The 21,584-nt window shown below is 40.2% G+C and overlaps 2 protein-coding genes across 3 annotated transcripts; both read left to right on the forward strand.

Moving 5' to 3' along the window:
• The first annotated feature begins 261 nt into the window (after window positions 1–261).
• On the forward strand, window positions 262–21,485 carry EIF3J (eukaryotic translation initiation factor 3 subunit J). Of its 2 annotated transcripts, XM_057721992.1 has the most exons (9): window positions 276–433; window positions 520–623; window positions 10,074–10,128; window positions 10,631–10,722; window positions 12,186–12,275; window positions 14,702–14,816; window positions 18,508–18,669; window positions 19,992–20,065; window positions 20,410–21,485. In XM_057721992.1, the coding sequence occupies exons 1-9, from the start codon at window positions 385–387 to the stop codon at window positions 20,539–20,541; spliced, it is 873 nt and encodes a 290-aa protein (XP_057577975.1). In that variant the 5' UTR covers window positions 276–384; the 3' UTR covers window positions 20,542–21,485. The 2 variants fall into 2 exon arrangements, with proteins under 2 accessions (XP_057577976.1, XP_057577975.1); XM_057721993.1 differs by lacking the exon at window positions 12,186–12,275 and having other exon boundaries at window positions 262–433.
• LOC130845171 (60S ribosomal protein L28-like) lies at window positions 14,907–18,259 on the forward strand. The gene has a single exon (XM_057721995.1). It carries the CDS (start codon window positions 17,736–17,738, stop codon window positions 18,198–18,200), a length of 465 nt encoding a protein of 154 aa, XP_057577978.1. The 5' UTR covers window positions 14,907–17,735; the 3' UTR covers window positions 18,201–18,259.
• Window positions 21,486–21,584: the final 99 nt, after the last annotated feature.

Consider the following 21,584-nt stretch of genomic DNA (forward strand, 5'->3'; position numbering starts at 1 on the left):
CAAGCGCCAGGCAAGGTACCGGCTTGCTAACTTCCTCGCACTTACATTTCCTTCCCAGGGCCCAGGATAGGGTGCCATCGCTCAGCCCTTCCTCTCTCCCCACCCCACTGGCCCACACGACCTCCCTGGGGCGTGGGATACTGGACGCTCCGCCTCGCCCGCCGCATTCCACGCCCCCTTCTGGCCCGCCGCGCGTCCCGCCTCGGCCGCCACCGCCGCCGCCGCCAAAGGGGGCGGGGCCTGGGCTCCGGCGTTGTCAGCCACGGTCCCAGCGTGCCCCGCGCCGGCCAACGAGAGCAGCTCCAGTGACTCACCTCCGCCGTGCTAACTCCTCGCTCGCTCTCCGCTCGCTCTCCTCTCACTCGCGCTCACACCCGGCTCGAGATGGCGGCGGCGGCGGCGGCGGCGGCGGCGGGGGACTCCGACTCCTGGGGTGAGGAGAAGTTCCGGGGGCAGGGCCCGGGCCGGCGCAGGCCTCATGCCCAGGCAGGCATTAACGTGGCTCGCTCTCTTCCGTAGACGCGGACGCGTTCTCGGTGGAAGACCCGGTGCGGAAGGTGGGGGGCGGCAGCACCGCCGGCGGGGACCGCTGGGAAGGCGAGGACGAGGACGAGGACGTCAAGGTGGGTGCGGGCCGGGGCTCCGAGCAGCGCGGGAGCGAGCTGGCGCCGTCGCGGGCCGGCGGGCGGACGGACTCGGGGCCCAGGGGCGCCGCCCGAGCCTGCGGGCCGCGAGTCTAGGCGCGAGCGCAGGGCCTGGCGGTGCCCAGTTCCCTCTGTTCGCCGGCCATATGGGCCGGAGGCGAGCAGCGTGGTCTGTCGAACTTCCTTGGCGAGTCGCCGGTCCCAGCCCTGGCCCTAGCCCCAGCCCTTCTTTGAAGGTCTGTGCTCCGGCCTGGATCCCACCCGCCAGCCGGCGACAGGAGGTGACAGCAGCGGCTGGACAGGCCCACGTGCAAACTTCGCGGTCCGGAGCTGCTCGCGGGGTTGAGACTGGGAAGTAGAGAATGGAGCCTCTAGCTTATTCCATATGGAAAGTCTTGCAACCTGCCTGCCCTTTCAAGCTCGGGTCTCCCCAGGGCCAGTAACTCATTTATATCCCCGAAGGCCCATTTGTAGAGTTTGTTCGAGCTGTTAGATGAGTGAAATATTGTGGTTTAATTTCAGTCACCTCCCCCCCCTTTTCCCCCAACGCGATTAAAATAATTTTTAGCCTCCCTTCTCCCACCCTGTGGTAAAAGAATGAACTGAGTTCTGAGATAGCTAGCAGTGAGTAATCAGAAACCTGGGTAGTCCACACAGCGACCTGAAAAATGGAGAGTTGATAGAATGGGTTATTATTCAGCGACACACGAACGCGTATGGAAATATTGAAGATTTGGTGGTTGGAGAAGACGAGGGAGCCAGTGTTTTGTGGGGTTTGTTTGTTTTTCCTATGCCTTGTAGATTTTAACCCAATTTACCATCTTCGTTTGTTTTTGAGAATTCCTGGGGGCTCATCATATGGCTTCAGATGACATGATTACTTCGTTTTTGTTTTTCAAGTAGCTACAGAAGTCTCAAGCGCAGAATGTTAAGAAAGAGTCTTAACATTAATAAGAATTAACAAATTTCTCATAATCTTTTTATGCTTGTGAAGATAAAGTTTAGTATGAGTTGGAAAATTTTTTTTATGGCTTTGATTCATTTAGTGAATGTTTTACTCTCCTAACTTCTACCCTTCTGCTCATGCTAACAACTCTACAAATCTTCCTGCTTGGGTTGAAAAAAATATAAGCTAGATAATCACTGTGAATTTGGTGTTAATACTGCTTTTGTTTAGATTTTACCCATTTTACCTGAGTCTGATGAGGTGGGTGTCCAGTACATTAAGCAGCCTGAGGTTCAGAGATAATGTGAGCTTTGCAAACCTTGGGGTTAATAAATGAGCAATACTATTGTGAAGATACTTAAATGCTTCATTTACATGTTGTGTAGACAAGGGAATGGATTGTGTTGTCAGCCTCATTGCAAGATATTAGTTATATCCCTACATTGTAGCGAATTTCCTGTTTTGAGCCTTTAGTTCAGATTTGGCCTTTCACCTTTTCTATGTATAATGGATGTAGAAGTTAAGACATCTGTTATGAAAATTGGTAATAAGTGAGAAGAAACGACTAGAGAAATCAGGAAAGAATTACCAGAAAATGAAGTTTGAATGAAGTAGTCTAGACTGATATCATGAAGAAATCTGACTGAAATTATCTAAATGGTGTAAATCCTGAAAAATATAATTCTGACAACTTGGAACTAATTTTGGAGATTTTTAAGTTGTAAATCTTATTTATATAAAGGTAAATCTTATGTACCATAAAGGTCATCTGGTCTCTTTGCACTCTTTTAGTGAAGAATTTCTTTCTTTTATAAAAGTAGCATATTTTTTTTTCTTTTTTTTTAAAAATATTTATTTATTTCGTTGTGCTGGGTTTTAGTTGTGGCAGGTGGGCTCCTTAGTTATGGCTGGAGGGCTCCATAGTTGTGGTGTGCAAACTCTTAGTTGCAGCGTGCAAGTGGGATCTAGTTCCCAGGCCCGCTGCAGTGGGAGTGCAGAGTCTTATCCACTGTACCATCAGGGAAGTCCCAAGTAGCTTATTTCTTTTATGTAAACTTTGAAGTTCATCTTGAAGTAGAAAGCTGAACTTGTCCATTTTATTTCCATGTTGAAATGCTGGTTTATTTCTGTTGAGTTTCTCCAAGACATGGTGTCCATGGAGTAGTTTGATTCCCAGTAGTTTGGAATCGGACAGACCTGGATCGATATTGTTGCCTTGACATTTTCTATTTGTGGTCATAAACCAGCTTTTTAATCTTTTTTTTTTCTCCCATTTCCCAATCTTGTCATTACAGAAGCTACCTCAGGAGATTATTTTGCACTTTAAATTAGATAATATGTCAAGCATTAGGCCAAGTTGCCTGGCACTTGGTAGGCACTCAGTAAATGTTAATTCTCTCTCACTTCAAGATGTAGTCTTAATATTTCTGGCTAATGGAAAATATGCTTAGGCTGTTTAGATCTAGTAGCTGCGATTATTTTGTGCCACATTTTGTGCTTTCCTAAACTCAGTAGGAGTAAGCTTTCTCCACAGTGGCTGTTTTCTGTGAATTTTTTGTTTTGAATAGAATGACCATGGTTATCAAGCAAGTTTTTGTTTGCTCTGAGGTTACTAATCCAGAGTTGAAATTTGTCACCTTGAATGGTAGTGAGTACAGGTTTTCCCTGCTACTGGAAAGTACAGCATTCCTATGAAACCTTCTGTAAGCTGAAAGAAGCAATTGCCTTAGGACGCATCTTGCTAGCAAATGAACAAAATAAATCAAGGTAAAGCACAGATGCTCACAGACACAGTTCAAAGCTATGGCAGCTTGATGCTGAGTAGCTTGGTGGAGAAGGAGCTTGGCCTTGGCAGTGCCACTCCTGCTGCTTGGGGTGCCAGCTGCCTCTATAGTGGCTCAATGCAAAAACAAATGCTATTTTCACTTGTCATAAAAGTGAAAATCCTGTTTGGATTTCTTTCACTTGGCGAACATAGGTACTAATGAAGGTCATTCGAAAAAAGCAAGTGGCGTAAAGTGAACTTCCAAAAAGTGAGGGATACCTCTGATACCAAATTTCTGAATTCTGATGTTTTAGCGCCTAATCCTTTTGTAAGGAGATGCTAACAAGGTTTAGTTTCCATAAGATCGAATAATCACTGTCCTTAAATAATATAGTATGTGAATTTTTGAAAATTCACAAAAATTTCAAAAGTAAGGCATGTAGAAACAGTAAGTTCTTCAGTTTATGTCAGCATCTGGTGTTTAACCTTTAAGAGTGTAGGCTTAATGTCATTTGTAATGTCCTGAGAAATGAAAGGAAAACTGAGGTCTTTGTTACAGTAACTTGCTCCAGTAGTTTACTCTCTTTCAGTAGCGATAGTATTTTGCTGCTCTTAACTTTTCAAATAGCTGTCTGAAAGTGGCAGAAGTGGGTTTAGGTGAAACTGTAGAATTTTTAATATTCATGGGAGGGAAAGTCTATGCTTCTTCCCAGTAGAAAAGGTGAGAACCAGGGAGCATACTTTCCTGTCACATTAACTTTATTTTCCCTTTCTATTCTATCCTGATGTTATGCAGAGGCAGTGGGAGGAATTGTTTGCTTGGCATGTATCTCTGGACTCCTTCCCCATTGCTGGAGTGATGTGTAGGCTATGTTGATTAAGAAGGCAGTGAGTACCTACCCACTGCAAGCAGGAACAATACAACTTTTACTCCATTTTACTAGTCTCCCATCATTTCAGTGAAACAGATTCGAAGCTAGATTTATTTGAAGGGTGTAGAGTGTGTTTTGAGGAAACTTCTGGCTGTGATCAAGCATCTCAGACATTTGCTTCTATAATATTATTACAGAATTCCTTTAAAAGATTGTAGAGAACTGACTTAGTTGAAAACTGACTGCCTCATCGTGCCCAATCAGCTGTCTGTTAGGATCCTGTCCCCGTTAATAGTTTAAATCTACCAGAGTAAAGACATTTTTCAAGCATTGAAAATGGAACTTCTGAAGTAGGGGATCTGTATTTTCAAAGAAATGGGAGATTGTTGAGAAATTCTCAGAAGGTGGGCATTTTGCTAGGAAATGGGTATCTGGAAATGTGTGTGTAACTTAGAGAAGTTCTAAACATATACAGAAGTAGAAAGAAAAGTTTAATAAACCCATGACCAATCTTATAACTTCTATATTCCCACTTACTGCTCTTCTCCCCTAACGAGATTACTTTGAAGATAATACCAATTATATCATTTCAATACCCCGACAATTTTTTATAAACTAGTAAGTTTTTAATTAGGAAGCATGCTTGTTACTGAAAGATATTTACCTTATATATTTGTCATGCTGGACCACTGACTATAAATAAGCCACTTGTTTAGAGTTCAGTGTCTTGTTCTTAATCTAGTTTGATCTAGCCAGGAATTTAAAGTAGAATTGATTGATAACAGTTCCAAATATGAGACAGGTCAGCACGGATACGGAATTCAGCAGAGTGCTGAGCCGTATAGTAGGGTGTTTAAAACTTAATGAATTGAATTAGGTGAAGTAGAATTTATTGAGGCAGGTACCTTGGCTTCCAGAGACCAGCATAGTTCTGAGGTGATGGAAGAACATTTACCCTTCTTTTAAAAACTAAACTTTGCTGGCAGGTCTAGCCATGGCAGGAGCTCACTACAGAGTTCTGAGGCTTCTTAGAGCAGGTTAGTACAGCTTACAGAATACCAGTAAAAAGCTTTTACTGCAAGAGATTATGCTTTATCTAAACCAAACTACTTAAGAAAAAAGGGGAGGAGTGTATGTTAGTTAACGGGCTTTTGCTATGGGACAGAAGAATTTTACTGTTCATTTGAAGCTACTTCTATTTGACAATCTATAAATATATCTTGCTTAAGTTGGAAAGCATTTTCAGCCCTAAATGTGTTCTCTCATTGCATGTGACATTCTGTAGTTGTACATTATAAAAATGACAAGACTAGCCAGCTACTGGCTACATTATGAGAAATAAAAAGAAAATAGAGTTTAAATTTTTTCTGTTATGTTTTCACTTCTTAGTTGTATTCAATTGGGAAGCAGATTTTAAACTTGGAAAGCAACTATCTCTTTCAGAGAAATGGCTCAGATGATGTTGGGTGTGTATCTGTAGAACACAAGGGTAGATGAGCAAGTAGTTTATAAACAGCCTCTCTTCTAAGGAAGCTGGCCATTTTAGGAGAGCAGCCTGGTTAATACTTTGGGAGATAAATTGGATATTATATTTGGAAGATTTATTGGCTACCAGTGATAATTGGGTAAAGAATTTAACTGCATATCGATAGGTAATCTCTTGAACCAAAAATGACCATTTAGGGCTTACTAAATTATAGACTTAACTCCCTATTTTAAGTGTTAATTTCAGATGTTTTTCTAAGAACCCTTCTTGCATTTTATCTGAATTTATTGTCAGCATTTACAAAGTCCTGATGTTTGTGGAAGATTGGGCAGATTTAGACATTCTACTTTTATACATATACTTTTATAACTAAGGATGCAAAAAACTCTTTAAGTTCCTGGGAAAAGCTACCTGGCCTTCTGCTTTTGGGATTACATCTATTTGGAAGTATGGCGGTGTCTTTTTGCTGACATCACTATGCTCCCTTCTTTAGGAACTTGTCCCCAGTATAGGAGTAACTTCAGGGCAGACTTGTTTCAAGCTGTCTGGGGTGAGGGTGCCTTTCATGGACCTTTTATGAATTGAGGAGCAGATGTCATGGTTCTTTCCAGGACTTATTGTTAGGAACCACTGTTTTTGCTACTAAAATCCATTCTGAGGTGGAATTCTAAGTGGCCTTTTTGTGCTTGCACTGATGGAACAGTGTAACGACTGTCAGGAATAAGGTTTATTCCTTGATAGGGGAACCAGGGACGGGGTAGAGGTGGGACATAGAGTTTGTGTGAATGAGGTGCTGAAGGAGCAGTGATATGGGTGGGGTGATGTTTTACTAGTAGAGGGAACTGAGGAGCATTGCCATTGGACAAAAATGCTGCTCTCTTGTGCTTTCTCTGTGTTGGAGTAGTTGGAATGGGCTCATTTTCAGCTATACCTCTCCCCTCTTGGCCTCCTAGTACCAGTGTGGCTGCTAGACTCATTTGTTAAAATTAGTAGAAATCCATCACAGGAAATTTGAGATGAATAATTGACATATTTGTAGCTGGGCATATCTTAGTATGTACTGTAACCCTTCTCTTTGATATGGGGTTCCTTGCAATTCCAGGGCACCTCATTCCAGAACTAATTGAAAGAACAAATTTTGGTGTGGAGGGACCTAGTTCCCAGACATTTATTTTTGTACCTCAGCACTCAGGTAAGAAGTCATGTTTAATATGATGCTTTAAAGGAACTTTGGCCTGTTCATTATTTTTCCATCCAGATTGTGGGATAGTTATCTCTGGGCTTTAGTGTCCTTATATGTGAAGTGAGGATAACACCACCTTACTTAAAGGACTTTTGTGAGGATTAACTGTGTTACTATATGTAAAGTCCTTTGGGGAATTCCTTGGTGGTCCAATGGTTAGGACTCCATGCTCTCACTGCGGAGGGCCCAGGTTCAGTCCCTGGTCGGGGAACTAAAATCCCACAAGCCATGTGGTGCAGCCAAAATTTTTTTAAAAATAAAAATAAAAAATAAAGTCCTTTGCACAGTGCTTGGTGCAAAGTAAGTACTCAGTAAATGCTATCTGTTGTTATTGTTGTTATTATTATTATTATCACTTTTATTAGTAGGGAGTTATAAATACAATCCCTTGGAAGTAAGCAGATAGTCCTTTTATCTGAAGCACCATCTAGGCAGCATATCACTCACAGACCCACCTTTCCTGTGTTCTGTGAAGATTAAAATGACAAAAAACTCCTGGTAGTAGTAAACTTTTATTTTTAGCTCTCTGGTTCCTTTTGTACTATAATGTGTTGATAAAAGCACTTAAGCAAACCAGCAGGGTAATACAAACATTTGCTGTCTAATTTCTAACTCTAGTATCTTAGATGTTCAAATAATGACTAGCTGGTTTGCTTTTATACAAAGTTCTTCCCACTGCTTGCAGACCTCATGGCAGTCTTAATCAGGATTTTTTATTTCTTTGGACTTACAGATTTTTATTAAGAATCAAGGCTTGGTTAGTTTATATGCCTAAACTGATTAAGATTTATGACCTGTCTTGTAAAACCAGAAGCTTGGTGTCATGGTTATGGCATATTAGTCAGCCTCTGCCTCTTCCCGTAGTGTAGCGTCAGGGCCTCATGCTTTGCATCTGCCATCCTGTGGCTCAGCTTCAAATGGCGTCCTAGTGTGCCTGGTGGTTTTTGAGACAGTGGTCAGGCTACCTATAGATTAAAGCTCTATTCAAACACAGGGCTGTCTATCTCTATTAAACTTAAACCTTCTAAATTCCATGAAGCCTGTAGGAGATTATTTGATAATTGGTTTATATTTAGCCCAGTGACTGTGCTGGGCATAGAAAAGACAGAGTATAGATCCACCTTAAAGTGCCCCGCCCAAGTTAGGGAGTGGTTTCCGTGAAGCTGTTGATCAGCTCTTGACTCTTCTAATATATTGCGCTTACTTTTTTTTTTTAACTTAATTTTTAAAAATTGACTTACAGAGTTTGGCTTAAATTTTTATAAAGTTTTAATCCATTAACCAGGGTTGTACTGTATGGAATATTGCTTGAAATAATCAAGCCATTAGCTAGAATGTTGGATGCGTTTACATTTGGGAAACTAAGAAGTATAAAGACCTCTCATTTTTTAATTTAAAACAACTGTGAATTATTTAAGAGAGGCTGTTAGTTTTGGCTTGGTTGTCTTGTGTTTTAATTGTTAATCGTGAAGCTTTTTTGTGGAGTTAGACAAGTTGATATAAAAGTTCATATGGAAAAACAAATGTGCAAGAATGGCCTGGAAAACCTCAAAAAGCCTGAAAACCTACAAGGGAGGACTAGCCCAAGCTTACATAAAAACCATACTATAAAGCCTCTAATTATAATAGTAGGTACTGGTATGTGAAGAGACAACAGACCAGTGGGATAGAATAGAAAGCAGAAATAGACCAAGTACCTAAGAAAATTTAGTATATGGTAAATCAGAGGGCAAATATGGACATTTTTTTAAACTGAGGTTTAGTTGATTTACAATATTATGTTTCAGGTGTACAACATAGTGGTTCACAATTTTTAAGGATTATACTGCATTTGTAGTTACAAAATATTGGAAAGGTAGACTTTTCAGTAGATGGTGCTATGGCAAGTGGGTAACCATTTGGAAAAAGATAAAATTAGACCCATACTTCACACCATACAAAAGAAAAAACTCCAATGGATCAGAGATCTAAATGAATAAACAATGAAAGCATACATGTTCTAGAAGAAAATACCTTGCTTTAAGAAAAGACTTGCTAATTGACTTGGAATCCAGAGGGAATAAAAGATAAAATTTTACTGCATAAATGTACTGGGGTACATAGCAATTCATGGGGAAACACTAGAGGCATTTCCATTAAGAGAACAACAAGGTAGTGATGCCCATTTTGTCTGCCACTGTTCATTCACACTGTATTAGAGATTTTGCCAGTTGTAATTAGATAAATCAATTGTGGGGTGCAGGAATTGGTAAAGAAGGACTAAAGCTATCTCTTGTCTGCAGGTGATATGGTAGTATGCCTGGAAAACCCTAGAGAGTCAATGACGGAACTAAACTAAGTGATAAATGAATTCAGTAAGATAGCAGGATATAAAATTAACATACAGAAACCAATAACTTTTCTATACTAAAATAATAACCAGAGGACATAAAAGGAAAAAAAAAAAACCTGTTTACAATGGCAACAGAGAAGATGAAATAGGAATAAAACTAAAGAGAAATAAGCAAAACCTCTAAGAGAAACTTGAAAACACTCCTTGAAAGATACAGAGGTAGGGAATTCCCTGGTGGCTCAGTGGTTAACTGCCTGCCAGTGCAGGGGACATGGGTTCAATCCCTGGCCTGGGAAGATCCCACATGCCATGGAGCCGCTAAGCCCGTGGGCCACAACTACTGAGTCCACAGCTATGAGCCTGCATGCTGCATCAAGAACCTAGAGCCCATGCTCCGCAACAAGAGAAGCCACCACAATGAGAAGCCCGAGCACCACAACGAAGAGACGAAGAGTAGCCCCCCCCCCCCCCCGCCCGGTTTGTGGCAGCTAGAGAAAGCCTGTGCACAGCAACGAGGACCCAACACAGCCAATAAATTTAAAAAGAAAGAAAGAAAGAGAGATACAGAGGTAGGCTTGAACAAATGGAAAGGTAGCCCTTTTTCTTGGCTAGGGCAGTTCAACATTATAAAATGGCAGTTTTCCCAAAATTAATTTATAAATTTAATGCAACACCAAAAAAGAAAAACCTACAAACTTGTTTCTGTGGAGTTAGACAAGCTAATACTGCAGATCACCTGGAAGAGTAAACATGCAAGAGTTATTAACGGAGGCCCTTTTCTTTAGGATAACTGGGATGATGATGATGACGAAAAAAAAGAGGAAGCAGAAGTAAAGCCAGGTGAGCAGTCGGGGTTCTTCCATTTTTGGTTTTATACTTAATGAACATCTGATGCTTATGTTAAGACAAATGACACAATGCCTACAAAATTGGAAATTTTGGTTATTTTTAGAAAGCAAACATCCTTCGGTTTCCACTTCATTCTCTTCTCCCTGCATCTCCTCTCTCTCCTCAAAACACAATCGGATTAGATACCTGCAGATTTTCTCTTTGAGGGCTTTTGTTAAAGGAGAGAGTAGAGGATGAGGCATCATAGTTGAAGGATGCTGCCTAAAGGACTGTGGGGAAATATGAAGGGAGATGTTTGGATCTTAGGGGTCGATTAGATAGGAGAAAGGAAGAGTCCCAGAACTTTCCTGTTCTTATTTGCCAGGAAATCACCATATGAAATTGGAGCTGGGTGAAGTTTGGTCTCTTGAAATATATAAGTATTATGCCTATCTCATTCATAAACTGGAAAATATTCAAGACAACTGTGATTAAAACATTTCTTTACTTTCAGAAGTAAAAATTCCAGAAAAGAAAAAAATAGCAGAGAAGATAAAAGAGAAAGAACGGCAGCAGAAGAAAAGGCAAGAAGAAATTAAAAAGAGGGTAAGTACTATTTATTTTCTAAAATACAGAATTCTCACATCAGTAGTGGTGCAGTATCTTAAGAGGCGAGGCAATATTAGCTAATCATTTGAAGGGCTTTGTAAAGACTGTAAATGGATACCATCAGATAAGGTGATCCCAGCAAACTGAACTTGTGGTTTGAAAGGCCAAACTCAAAAGCTTTGTGTATTAGAATGCCTTTTTAAGTTTTCAGAGAGATTTGGGAACAGTCCTGATGGTGTTGTGACCATAGTCAGTGATTTTTGTCAGTGTCTGCAGTTCTCTCTAGTTGTGATTAGTCTTTTTTTTTGCAGTGTACATTTTGAGTGAATACAAAAAGTGTCCATTTCTCTGCCGTGTAGTGTATAAATGTTTTTGTTCTTGATTATTTGAAGCAAGATCGGGAATTTTGTGTTAATTTACTTGCTTTTTGAATACAAAACACACTACATGATTCAAAAATCAGAAGGGTGTTAAGCACTCCCAATTCTTCACTTGTTTGTCCTGTTTCTCTCCCTCTATCCCATAAGTACTGGTTTATGACGTCTCCAAGGTTACTTTATATATATTTGCATACAACTATATAGTCATATTCCTCCTGTTTTTTATAGTTTTAACCTTGCTTTATTTACTATATCATAGAAATCTTGCCATAGATCATAGCGACCTTTCTTATTTTATTTTTAACCTGGGCCCCCCGCAGTGAAAAATGCCCAGTACTAACCACTGAACCACCAGGGAATTCCCTTGACTTTTCATTAAGAAAAATTTCAAGAAGATAGCATAATGGATAATCATACAAATCACCTAGATTTAACAGTTGTTAATATTTTGCAATACTTGCTTTATCTGTTCTTTTTTTTTTTGCTAAAATATAATCAAGTAAATAACAAACAGTATTCATTTTACCTTTAAATACTTCAGTGTGTTTCACTGAAAAAGCAAGAATATTTTTCACACGATTACATTCCTAATATAATGAGCAATAACTTTTTAACATCATCTAATATTCAGTTTATATGCATTTCTTTAATTGTCCCCCAAATGTCCTTAGATACGATTTGTTCCAGCCAGGAGCTTGCATTTACTTGGCATTTACTTGGTTGTTAATATATCCTAAATCTCCTGGAGTGTCTGTCTTTCTCTTTAAAATGACATTGACTTATTGAAGAGAGCAGGGCAGTTGTCTACACCCCACCTTCTAGATCTGTCTTATTGCTTCCTTGTAGTAACAATTTCTTATAACTTGTCAGTGAAGTCTAAAAGTTTGATTGGATTCAGAGTAAACATCTTTTGTTGGAATACTTCAGAGGTAATGCTGTATGCTTCATATTGCATCACGGCACATCAGGAGTCATGTAATGTCTATCCTATCATTAGTGATGCTAAAATTGATTACTGGGTTAAGTTGGTGATAGCGTGATCCTTCTGTTGTAAAATTAATTACATATTTCTTCTTACAGGTAATCCAGTTTCACGTCAACTTATCACCCAGTAGTTTTAGTGTCATTGATGATCATTGTCTAATTATTTCTTCAGAGATTGCAGAAATGGTGATTTTTCATTTTATGACTTCTCCATTTTTTATTGGCTGGCTTTTTTTTCTTCTTTTTTGCTATTTGGTTACTTTGGATATAGTTTGTACTAGAAGATGGAAAAGCTTAATTCTTTTAATTACCAATTTTCAGAGTAAGGAGGGGGTGTAATAACTTTAAGTGGTGAAAAATGAGGAATTTTGTGGGTTTTAATTTTTTCTTTTTGAGTGAATTTATGGACTTACAGGTTTTTATACATTTCATTTGGATACAGTGATTTTTTTTATTTTCGATGCTTAAATTGTCGCAACATTGGACAGTAGGAGGTCCCTCTGAGTTGTTCCTCTCTTCATCCTTTTGACAGAACTCCATTAGTCTTTGAAAGGTTCCTTGTTTTCTGGCACAATAAGTAGTGCTGGCTTATCTGATAAACTGTCTTAGGCCTGGAATCAGCTACTAAGATTCCTTTTTAGTAGCAAATTGTCATGGCCAACAATGTGTGAGAATGTCTGTTTTCCCCCAGTCAGGAACATTTTAGATGCTTTTTAATAATTTGTATTTGTATATCTAAAAATATCTACATGTGTGTTTATATGATCAGAACAAGCAATGGATTTTTTTTTTCCTAATTTATTTCTTTAGCTGTGTTAGGTCTTCATTGCTGCATGTGGGCTTTCTCTAGTTGTGGAGAGCGGGGGCTACTCTTTGTTGTGGTGCATGGGCTTCTCATTGTTGTAGAGCACCAGCTGTAGGTGCATGGGCTTCCGTAGTTGCGGTGCATAGGCTCAGTAGTTGTGGCATACGGGCTTAGTTGCCCCGTGGCATGTCGGATCTTCCTGGCCAGGGACTGTCCCCTGCATTGGCAGGCAGATTCTTAACCACTGCGCCACCAGGGAAGTCCCCAAGCAATGGATTCTTATAGCTCAGTCTAAGAAGTTATATTGATTTGATCTTTCTTGGTCATTGAAATTAGAATTACACTCATTTTGCTGTATCTTGCTATTTCTGCAACATAAAGAAACCTTTGAGTAAATTAATTTTATCTTTAAATCAGGTATTGAATTAAGATATACTGTATTCAGTTTTTTTTTTTTTTTAATATTTAATTAACTTATTTATGGCTGTGTCAGGTCTTAGTTGCAGCACGCAGGATCTTCTGTTCTGGTGTGTGGGATCTTTCATTGAGGCATGGGGGTAGGGACTTCCCTCTAGTTGTGGCGTGCAGGTTTTTCTCTCTAGTTGTGGTGCTCAGGCTTCACAGTGCATGGGCCCTGTAGCCTGCAGCATGCGGGCTCAATAGTTGTGGCATGTTGCCCCCCGGGGCATGTGGGATCTTCGTTCCCTGATCAGGGATTGAACCTGCATCCCCTGCATTAGAAGGCAGGTTCTTTACCACTAGACCACTAGGGAAGTCCCAAGATATATTCAGTTTTGTAGCAGGAAATACTTAATGATATTCAGGTCTACTAAAACAGTTGAGATATTTCCCTTTTTCTTTCTAGAAAGTGTTCTGAGATTTCCTAACTTGGCATAATGACGTTTCTCATTTCATCTTCTCCATGAGAAATAAAATGTGATCCGTTTCAGAGGTGGACTTCTGAATCAAAATCTTCAAACCGCACAGGCACGGATGACTATGAATGGCACAAATTCCCTTCACCTTTTTCCCACTTTGATAAATATCAAAGATATCCCCTGGTAGTAACATATTTGTTGTAAAAAATATCACAGAATATAGAAAGGATATATATTAAACTAACTCCCATCTCAGAGAAGTGGAATAAAAAGATGAATTTTTTTTTTTTTTAATTCGTTGAAAAAAGTGTTTTGTTGTGTCGATATTGTATTGTTATATGGATATGCCATATACTTTAACCATTCTGTTATGGAACATTTAGGTTGTCTCTAAATTTATTTGATATTATGAATAATACCCCATTTGACCTCCTTTTGGTTAAATATCTGTGTGCATCTTTAGTTTCTTAAGATGACTGCCTAGAAGTGGAATTATTTGATTAAAGCATATAAGAATATTTTTAAGACTTGATAAATATTAACGAGTTACCCTAGAAAGGTTGTTTCAATATACACTCTTAGCCAAGCTATATGAGAGTGCCATTTTCAATTTGTCTGCACTCTCAATTCCTTAATTTAAAAAAATTACCATAAAATAAACCCGGTTTTCAAATCTCAACTCTGTCACATTACCACCTCTGTTAACCTTCTGTTACCATGGGCAGGTTGCTTAACCTGTCTGTGCCTCAGGTGTTTTCCTGTAAAATTGGGATAAGAATATCTAAAAGAATGCCTGAAATACAGTGATCACTTTATAAGTGCTTACTATTATTTATATGTGTCTAGAAAAAAAATTCATGCAATACAGAAATGTACTGGGTCCATTATAATCCCAGCCCTTTTCAAACTTCATTGCTGTCTCATTTTAGTTAGAAGAACCAGAAGAACCTAAAGTGCTAACACCAGAAGAACAATTAGCAGATAAACTGCGGCTAAAGAAATTACAGGAAGAGTCAGACCTTGAATTAGCAAAAGAAACTTTTGGTAAGTGGGGGTGTGATAACAGTGCAGTATTGAAATTCCAAGTGAATACTGTAGAAGTCTTAATAGTTAAGGAAATTCAGAAAACGTCTTCTTTTTTGAAGAGACATAATATTGGCTAATTTAGGTATTAGAAAGCAGTTTTTAATCTCTTTTGTTTATGTTTGAGATTTCATTACTTAAGGTAAAGTGAGATACATGTTCAGATTTTTGAATAATTTATTTTGAGTATTGTATAAAAGGTGATTAAGATAAAAAGTCATTGGACCCAAATAAAGTATAGTTTTATTTATATAAATTTATTTGTTTTCTTATTCATTTATTGGCTGTTTTGGGTCCTCAATGCTGTGCGCAGGCTTCTCTAGTTGCAGCTTTCTCTAATTGTGGAGAGCAGGGGCCTACTCTTCGTTGTGGTGCATGGGCTTCTCATTGCGGTTGCTTCTCTTGTTGCGGAGCACAGGCTCTAGGCATGTAGGCTTCAGTAGTTGTGGCACACAGGCTTAGTTGCCCCGTGGCATGTGGGATCTTCCCGGACCAGGGCTCGAACCTGTGTCCCCTGCATTGGCAGCCAGATTCTTAACCATTGCGCCACCAGGGAAGCCCTATAACTGCTGCTTTAAATGCATGTATTAGCTGGGTGAAATTTGGGTGAAATGTGAAGTCTGTAGCTTTTGAGATTTAAATATTGAACTGACTGTAGGACTGTCCTGTTGTCTTAAGTCTGGATAAGATTTAGACAAGAGCATGCTAGTCCCAATGGGGCATTCAGCTTTGGTTGTGCTTTCTTGTGCTCAGGGTCATTTCTTTCTGTACCCCTTCTTGGCCTTCACCATGCTGTAACTTTAGAGGATTTCCATTTCTGTGTGCCATGCCTGGAGCTGTGGTTAGTGTATAAAAGATATGTTCAGGATTCTGTAAATTGATAAGTTCAGAGTGTTCTGGGGGAGTGTTACATGGCACAGGGGGCAAAGTAAGAAACATGGTCAGAGAAATAGTTAAAAGATCTCACTTCATTTAACCAAGTTTGTTGTTCTCTCTATTGAGTACTTTTCAGAGTAGAATGTCGTGTTAAAATAGTTAAATAACTTAAATGAAACCTAGAGCCATGAAGGATCTAGTTATTTTGATTCCCTCCCCACCCTTCCTCTTCTTTATTTCTATTTTTTTTAAAGATTTATTTATTATTTTATTTATTTATTTATTTATCTTTGGCTGCATTGGGTCTTCGTTGCTGTGTGCGGGCTTTCTCTAGTTGCAGCCAGCGGGGCCTACTCTTCGTTACAATGCATGGGCTTCTCAGTGCAGTGGCTTCTCCTGTTGCAGAGCACAGGCTCTAGGCACGTGGGCTTCAGTAGTTGTGGTGCATGGGCTCAATAGTTGTGGCTCACGGGCTTAGCTGCTGCATGGCATGTGGGATCTTCCTGGACCAGGTCTCGAACCTGTGTCCCCTGCATTGGCAGGTGCATTCTTAAACCACTGTGCCACCACGGAAGTCCCCTTCCTCTTCTTTAAAATGGATCAAGTAGGCTGACTGTAGTGATCATTCTCCTTTTCACTGAAAGTATGACCTCTCCCTGGGTCTCTAGCAATCTCAAGAGTTGCTACGGATGCTCCTATGCACTGGCGAGTGCTTGGCATGGCTTAACTACACTCATCTCATTACAGAGGGCATTTGGCCACTATCCTGTCCTAATAGGGTGATAAAAGCACCCATGTGTTTATTAAAAAGGATTTATGTGGTAATAAAGTGTAAGATGGGACACCAGTTATAGATTAAAAGGCAAAAACATGTATTCCTACAGTGATCATTTGGTAAATAGGACTTTTTAAGAATTTTTATTTATTTTTTTGGTTGTGTTGGGTCTTGGTTGCAGCAGGTATGCTCCTTAGTTGCGGCTCACGGGCTCCTTAGTTGTGGCATGTGAACTCTTAGTTGTGGCATGAGTGTGGGATCTAGTTTCCTGACCAGGGATCGATCCCAGGCCCCCTGCAATAGGAGCATGGAGTCTTAACCACTGTGCTACCAGGGAAGTCCCAGTTAATGAGATTTTAATGTTGTGTTTCTCATACTAAAATACTGGATCAGTGTTATTTTTTTTTAAATTTATTTAAAATTTTATTTACTTATTTATTGGCTGCATTGGGTCTTTGTTGCTGTGTGTGGGCTTTCTCTAGTTGCAGTGAGCGGGGGCTGTTCTTTGTTGCGGTGCGTGGGCTTCTCAGTGCGATGGCCTCTCTTGTTGTGGAGCATGGGCTCTAGGCGTGCAGGCTTCAGTAGTTGTGGCTTGTGGGCTCTAGAGCACAGACTCAGTAGTTGTGGTGCATGGGCTTAGTTGCTCTGTGGCATGTGGGATCTTCCCAGACAAGGGATTGAACCCGTGTCTCCTGAATTGGCAGGCGGATTTTTAACCACTGCGCCACCAGGGATGTCCCAGTGTTATTGTTAACAACTGATTTACTTGATTATTGAGGAGTATACAGAAGCATAGTGTTTCATAATCTAGAGTCTGGTGAAGCCTGTGGGCCCCTTCTTTTTTTTAAACAAATTAATTAATTAATTAATTAATTTATTGGCTGCATTGGGTCTTCATTGCTGTGCTCAGGCTTTCTCTAGTTGTGGAGGGGGGCACTACTCTTTGTTGCGGTGTGCAGGCTTCTCATTGCAGTGGCTTCTCTTTGCTGAGCACAGGCTCTAGGCACGCGGGCTTCAGTAGTTGTGGCTTGTGGGCTCTGTTGTTGTGGCTCACGGGCTCTAGAGCACAGGCTCAGTAGTTGTGGCATTCAGGCTTAGTTGCTCTGTGGCATGTGGGATCTTCCTGGACCAGGGCTCAAACCCTGTGTTCCCTGCATTGGCAGGCGGATTCTTAACCACTGCACCACCAGGGGAGCCCCTGGGTCCCTTCTTAATATACTTTTTTTTAAATGTGTAAAATACGTTTTCTGTCTCCGGCCGCCGCTGCGAGAGCTGCCGCCATGTCCGCGCATCTGCAGTGGATGGTGGTGAGGAACTGCTCCAGCTTCTTGATCAAGAGGAACAAGCAGACGTACAGCACCGAACCCAATAACCTGAAGGCCCGCAACTCCTTCCGCTACAATGGGCTCATCCACCGCAAGACTGTGGGCGTGGAGCCGGCGGCAGACGGCAAAGGCGTCGTGGTGGTGATGAAGCGGAGATCCGGCCAGCGAAAGCCGGCCACGTCCTATGTGCGGACCACCATCAACAAGAATGCCCGGGCCACCCTCAGCAGCATCCGGCACATGATCCGGAAGAACAAGTACCGCCCGGATTTGCGCATGGCCGCCATTCGCAGAGCCAGCGCCATCCTGCGCAGCCAGAAGCCTGTGATGGTGAAGAGGAAGCGGACCCGCCCCTCCAAGAGCTCCTGAGTGATCTGTCCCTTCCCCAAATCAATAAAGCTGTCAACCTCCAAAAAAAAAAAAAAAAATGTGTAAAATACACAGGATTTTACTTAACAAAGGAAACCTGTTATATTGAAGTAGGCATCAAAATATTGAAGTAATGTGTGATACAGTAATTATGTACAAACCACTTGAATTCTTTCCAGGGATTTCAGTGGACTCCAGTTAAGAACCTCTGTTTTAGAATGAAATAAATAACAGGGTTATTCAGATATCTAATTAGTTTCTAAACTTTAATCTTTCTGATATTTTCCGTGTCGCCTTTCTCCTACAGGTATTAATAATACAGTTTATGGAATAGATGCTATGAACCCGTCTTCAAGAGATGACTTCACAGAGTTTGGAAAGTTACTAAAAGATAAAATTACACAATATGAAAAGTCACTATATTATGCCAGTTTTTTGGAAGCCTTAGTTCGAGATGTGTGTATTTCATGTAAGTAATTCTAACCTCTGGCCTCTGGGAATGGATTTAAGTAGGGGCACATCATACTCAGGAGGATGGAGACTGACTCTGGAGAGGAGGGGATGCTACTTGAGGTTTGCTTTTTAGCAGTTAGCTTGGGAGTGTTCTGCAAATATACATTGAGTTTGAGTGGTTTTGTTTTTGTTTTTTGAGGATGCCTTTTAAGTGTTTTTCCAATGGCTTCCCAAAGAGACATCTGTACATGTTGGCACAACAGCTAATAAAACACAAGCTTCTTATTTTACCTAATATATATATTGAAGGGGGCAAGGGAAGTGATAGTGATTTTTGGGGAAAATCATACAGAATTTTAGAGCCGAGAGAGACAACAGCGAGTGTCTGTTCATTTTATAAATGAGGAAGCCCATGACCAGGTGCAAGTTGCTCAACAGAGCTGGCACCCATTCTCTGGGTCCATAGGTTTGGTTTCAGGCAGGGAATATGGGAGTGACAACCAGGGGTGGTAGAGCACTTAAGGTGGGGGGGACTGGTTTTGCTAGTATTTGCTGTTTTTAAGATTGAGAAAAAATTCTATACAATGAAGTTTAAACTGAGTTTTCTTTGGGAAATTATTACTAAGCTGAAGGTTCTGAATTTGATCAGTGATATACCCATAGTTGGTATTTTATTTTCCATATACTATTTTTACTGTTTTTTGAAGGTGCTCTCTAACCAAAACTGAACACTTTGGGGGGTAGCTCAAAACTTGTGTCTGTTTTCAGCTCTATTTTTCTAAGGATGGAAGAATGTATTATCCACCAAACAGCCTTATTTTCTGTTGGGACACTTAGATTTCTGAGATGCCTACTATTTTCATTCTCGTTCCTGTGCTAGAAAATGGAGACCCCAAGAGGTCATCTATAGGTTTAAGAATTGTCATTCCATATTCATGCAGGGACTCCTCACTGAGCATCAAAGATGTGTTATTTCCATAAGTCATGGTTATTCTCTGCGCATTTAGACTGGATAAGGAAAGATGTTAGGGAGCACTGTGAGCTGTAAAGACAGTTTCTCTCTGGTTGAGCAGTGGTGTCTTGGTGGTTACAGGTCATTATAAAGTTTTGTTGCTGAGCTTGCCATTTTAAAACAGTTCTGATTTGTGAACCTAGCCATAGACTGAATGATTCTCTATCATGTTATGTTAAACAGGAGAAATTAATAGCCTTTTCAAAATTACTGAAGTTAATGATGGACAGATTAGAGTTCTCGTAACACTGGGAAAATGTATGTTGTGTTTTTACTTATTCTCCAAAATGCTTAAAAATTACTGGTATGCTTTTTTTTTTTTTTAGTGGAAATTGATGACTTGAAAAAGATTACCAATTCATTGACTGTACTTTGCAGTGAAAAACAGAAGCAAGAAAAGGTAAGAGCTTGCTGTGTGGGAAATGTGTATTACACGAGGATTGGGGTGTAGGCATAATATTCTCAGCAAGTGTAGTAGGAGTCGGAGAAGTCAAGCAGTTCACCAATACCATTTATATTGGAATAGAACAGAAGCGTGAGTGCCTTACCATCCTTTTGTTTACAGACATGTTCATGTTCTTCGGAATTAATAATAGAAATTGCCCTGGGTTAAGTCTGGGATCTCCCTTAAAGAACTAAGGTTTTCCTGGAACCGGAGCTTTGTTGACTCTGTGAGGGTTGCTGTCCCAAATAAGATGCCCATAGTAGATAAAGGCTCATGAATTAACTCTCTTTTATCTTCAGCAAAGCAAAGCCAAAAAGAAGAAGAAAGGTGTGGTTCCTGGAGGGGGATTAAAGGCCACCATGAAAGACGATCTGGCAGATTATGGTGGTTATGATGGAGGATATGTACAAGACTATGAAGACTTCATGTGACATTTTATCTTCTCCTGGTGTCTTCTTTCTGTTGCCCACAATCCCTTCAACATGTAGCACAACTTCCTTTCCTTTCAGTTCTGCCAAATGCTACAATCAGAAGTGCAGTATCTTTTGTGCTGGTTATTTAACCCCTTGACACTTAGGTGCTAATGTGCAAATGAGGGAACTTGGATCTTGCTGCCAAGGGGTTAAAATTGGGAACCTCTGTTGCTACTAAATCATAGTTTCAAAAAACAAACCTGATGTTGTCATTGTTGCTGTCTGATTCCATAGCAGCAGTCACTAAATTGGAAACAAAGGTTGCAACATGACAAAAAATTGTGTAGTATTTACCAGCACCATTCAGTAATACAGCCTTAACCATACCTCCTTGAACTACTTCATAACTTGTCAAGAAAAGCAGTCTGCTGCAAGGGCATGTGGTGTGCACCTAGTATTAAAATTGCTTTGTCTTAAAATTGAGCGTGAGGATATTAAAAATACATTGTGAAGAAGACTGCTTATCTCAGAGTGAAGATATGGAGACTGAAAAGCACTAGTTTGATACTTAAAAATTAAATGACCAAAACCCTCCAACTTTGAAGCTGAAGAAGGTAAATCTCTCCATTATTGCATTACCAAGTTGTGGAATCTCTTGAATGCACAGACTGTCTAGTTTCTATTTATCAGCCTATTCTCCTGATGGAGTTCTTCAGATGGGGGAGGGAAACTCCTTACCTGTTTATTTGCCTGATTTAAGTGTCTAAGAAACAAATCTTTGTTCTTCGAGGCTGCAGTGAAACAACTTTAACAGGGTTTTGGCATTTTCTTTCCTTTATAAAACATGCTCAGCAAACTGCACCAGTAACTACAGTTTGGTAAATTGTTATGTTAACAATTATGACATCTGCAATGTTTTATAAAGCAACTAATTTAATAAAGTCACTATTGTGAGGACTTAAGTTTTGTGTTACCTCCCAAGAGATATTTTTGGAGAGTACAGAACAAAGCTCTTGGGACTAGAGTTCTTTATATACTTAAAAAGCTTAATAAGTGCTTGA

The sequence above is a fragment of the Hippopotamus amphibius genome, chromosome 2 (genome assembly GCF_030028045.1).
Source record: "Hippopotamus amphibius kiboko isolate mHipAmp2 chromosome 2, mHipAmp2.hap2, whole genome shotgun sequence".
Classification (NCBI taxonomy): Eukaryota; Metazoa; Chordata; class Mammalia; order Artiodactyla; family Hippopotamidae; genus Hippopotamus; species Hippopotamus amphibius.

Coding starts and splice junctions, on each gene's coding strand:
- EIF3J (XM_057721992.1), top strand. CDS start 385: ATGGCGGCGGCGGCGGCGGCGGCGGCGGCGGGGGACTCCGACTCCTGG. Junction 624..10,073: donor ACGAGGACGAGGACGTCAAG/GTGGGTGCGGGC, acceptor CCTTTTCTTTAG/GATAACTGGGATGATGATGA. Junction 12,276..14,701: donor CTTCAGAGATTGCAGAAATG/GTGATTTTTCAT, acceptor GTCTCATTTTAG/TTAGAAGAACCAGAAGAACC.
- LOC130845171 (XM_057721995.1), top strand. CDS start 17,736: ATGTGTAAAATACGTTTTCTGTCTCCGGCCGCCGCTGCGAGAGCTGCC.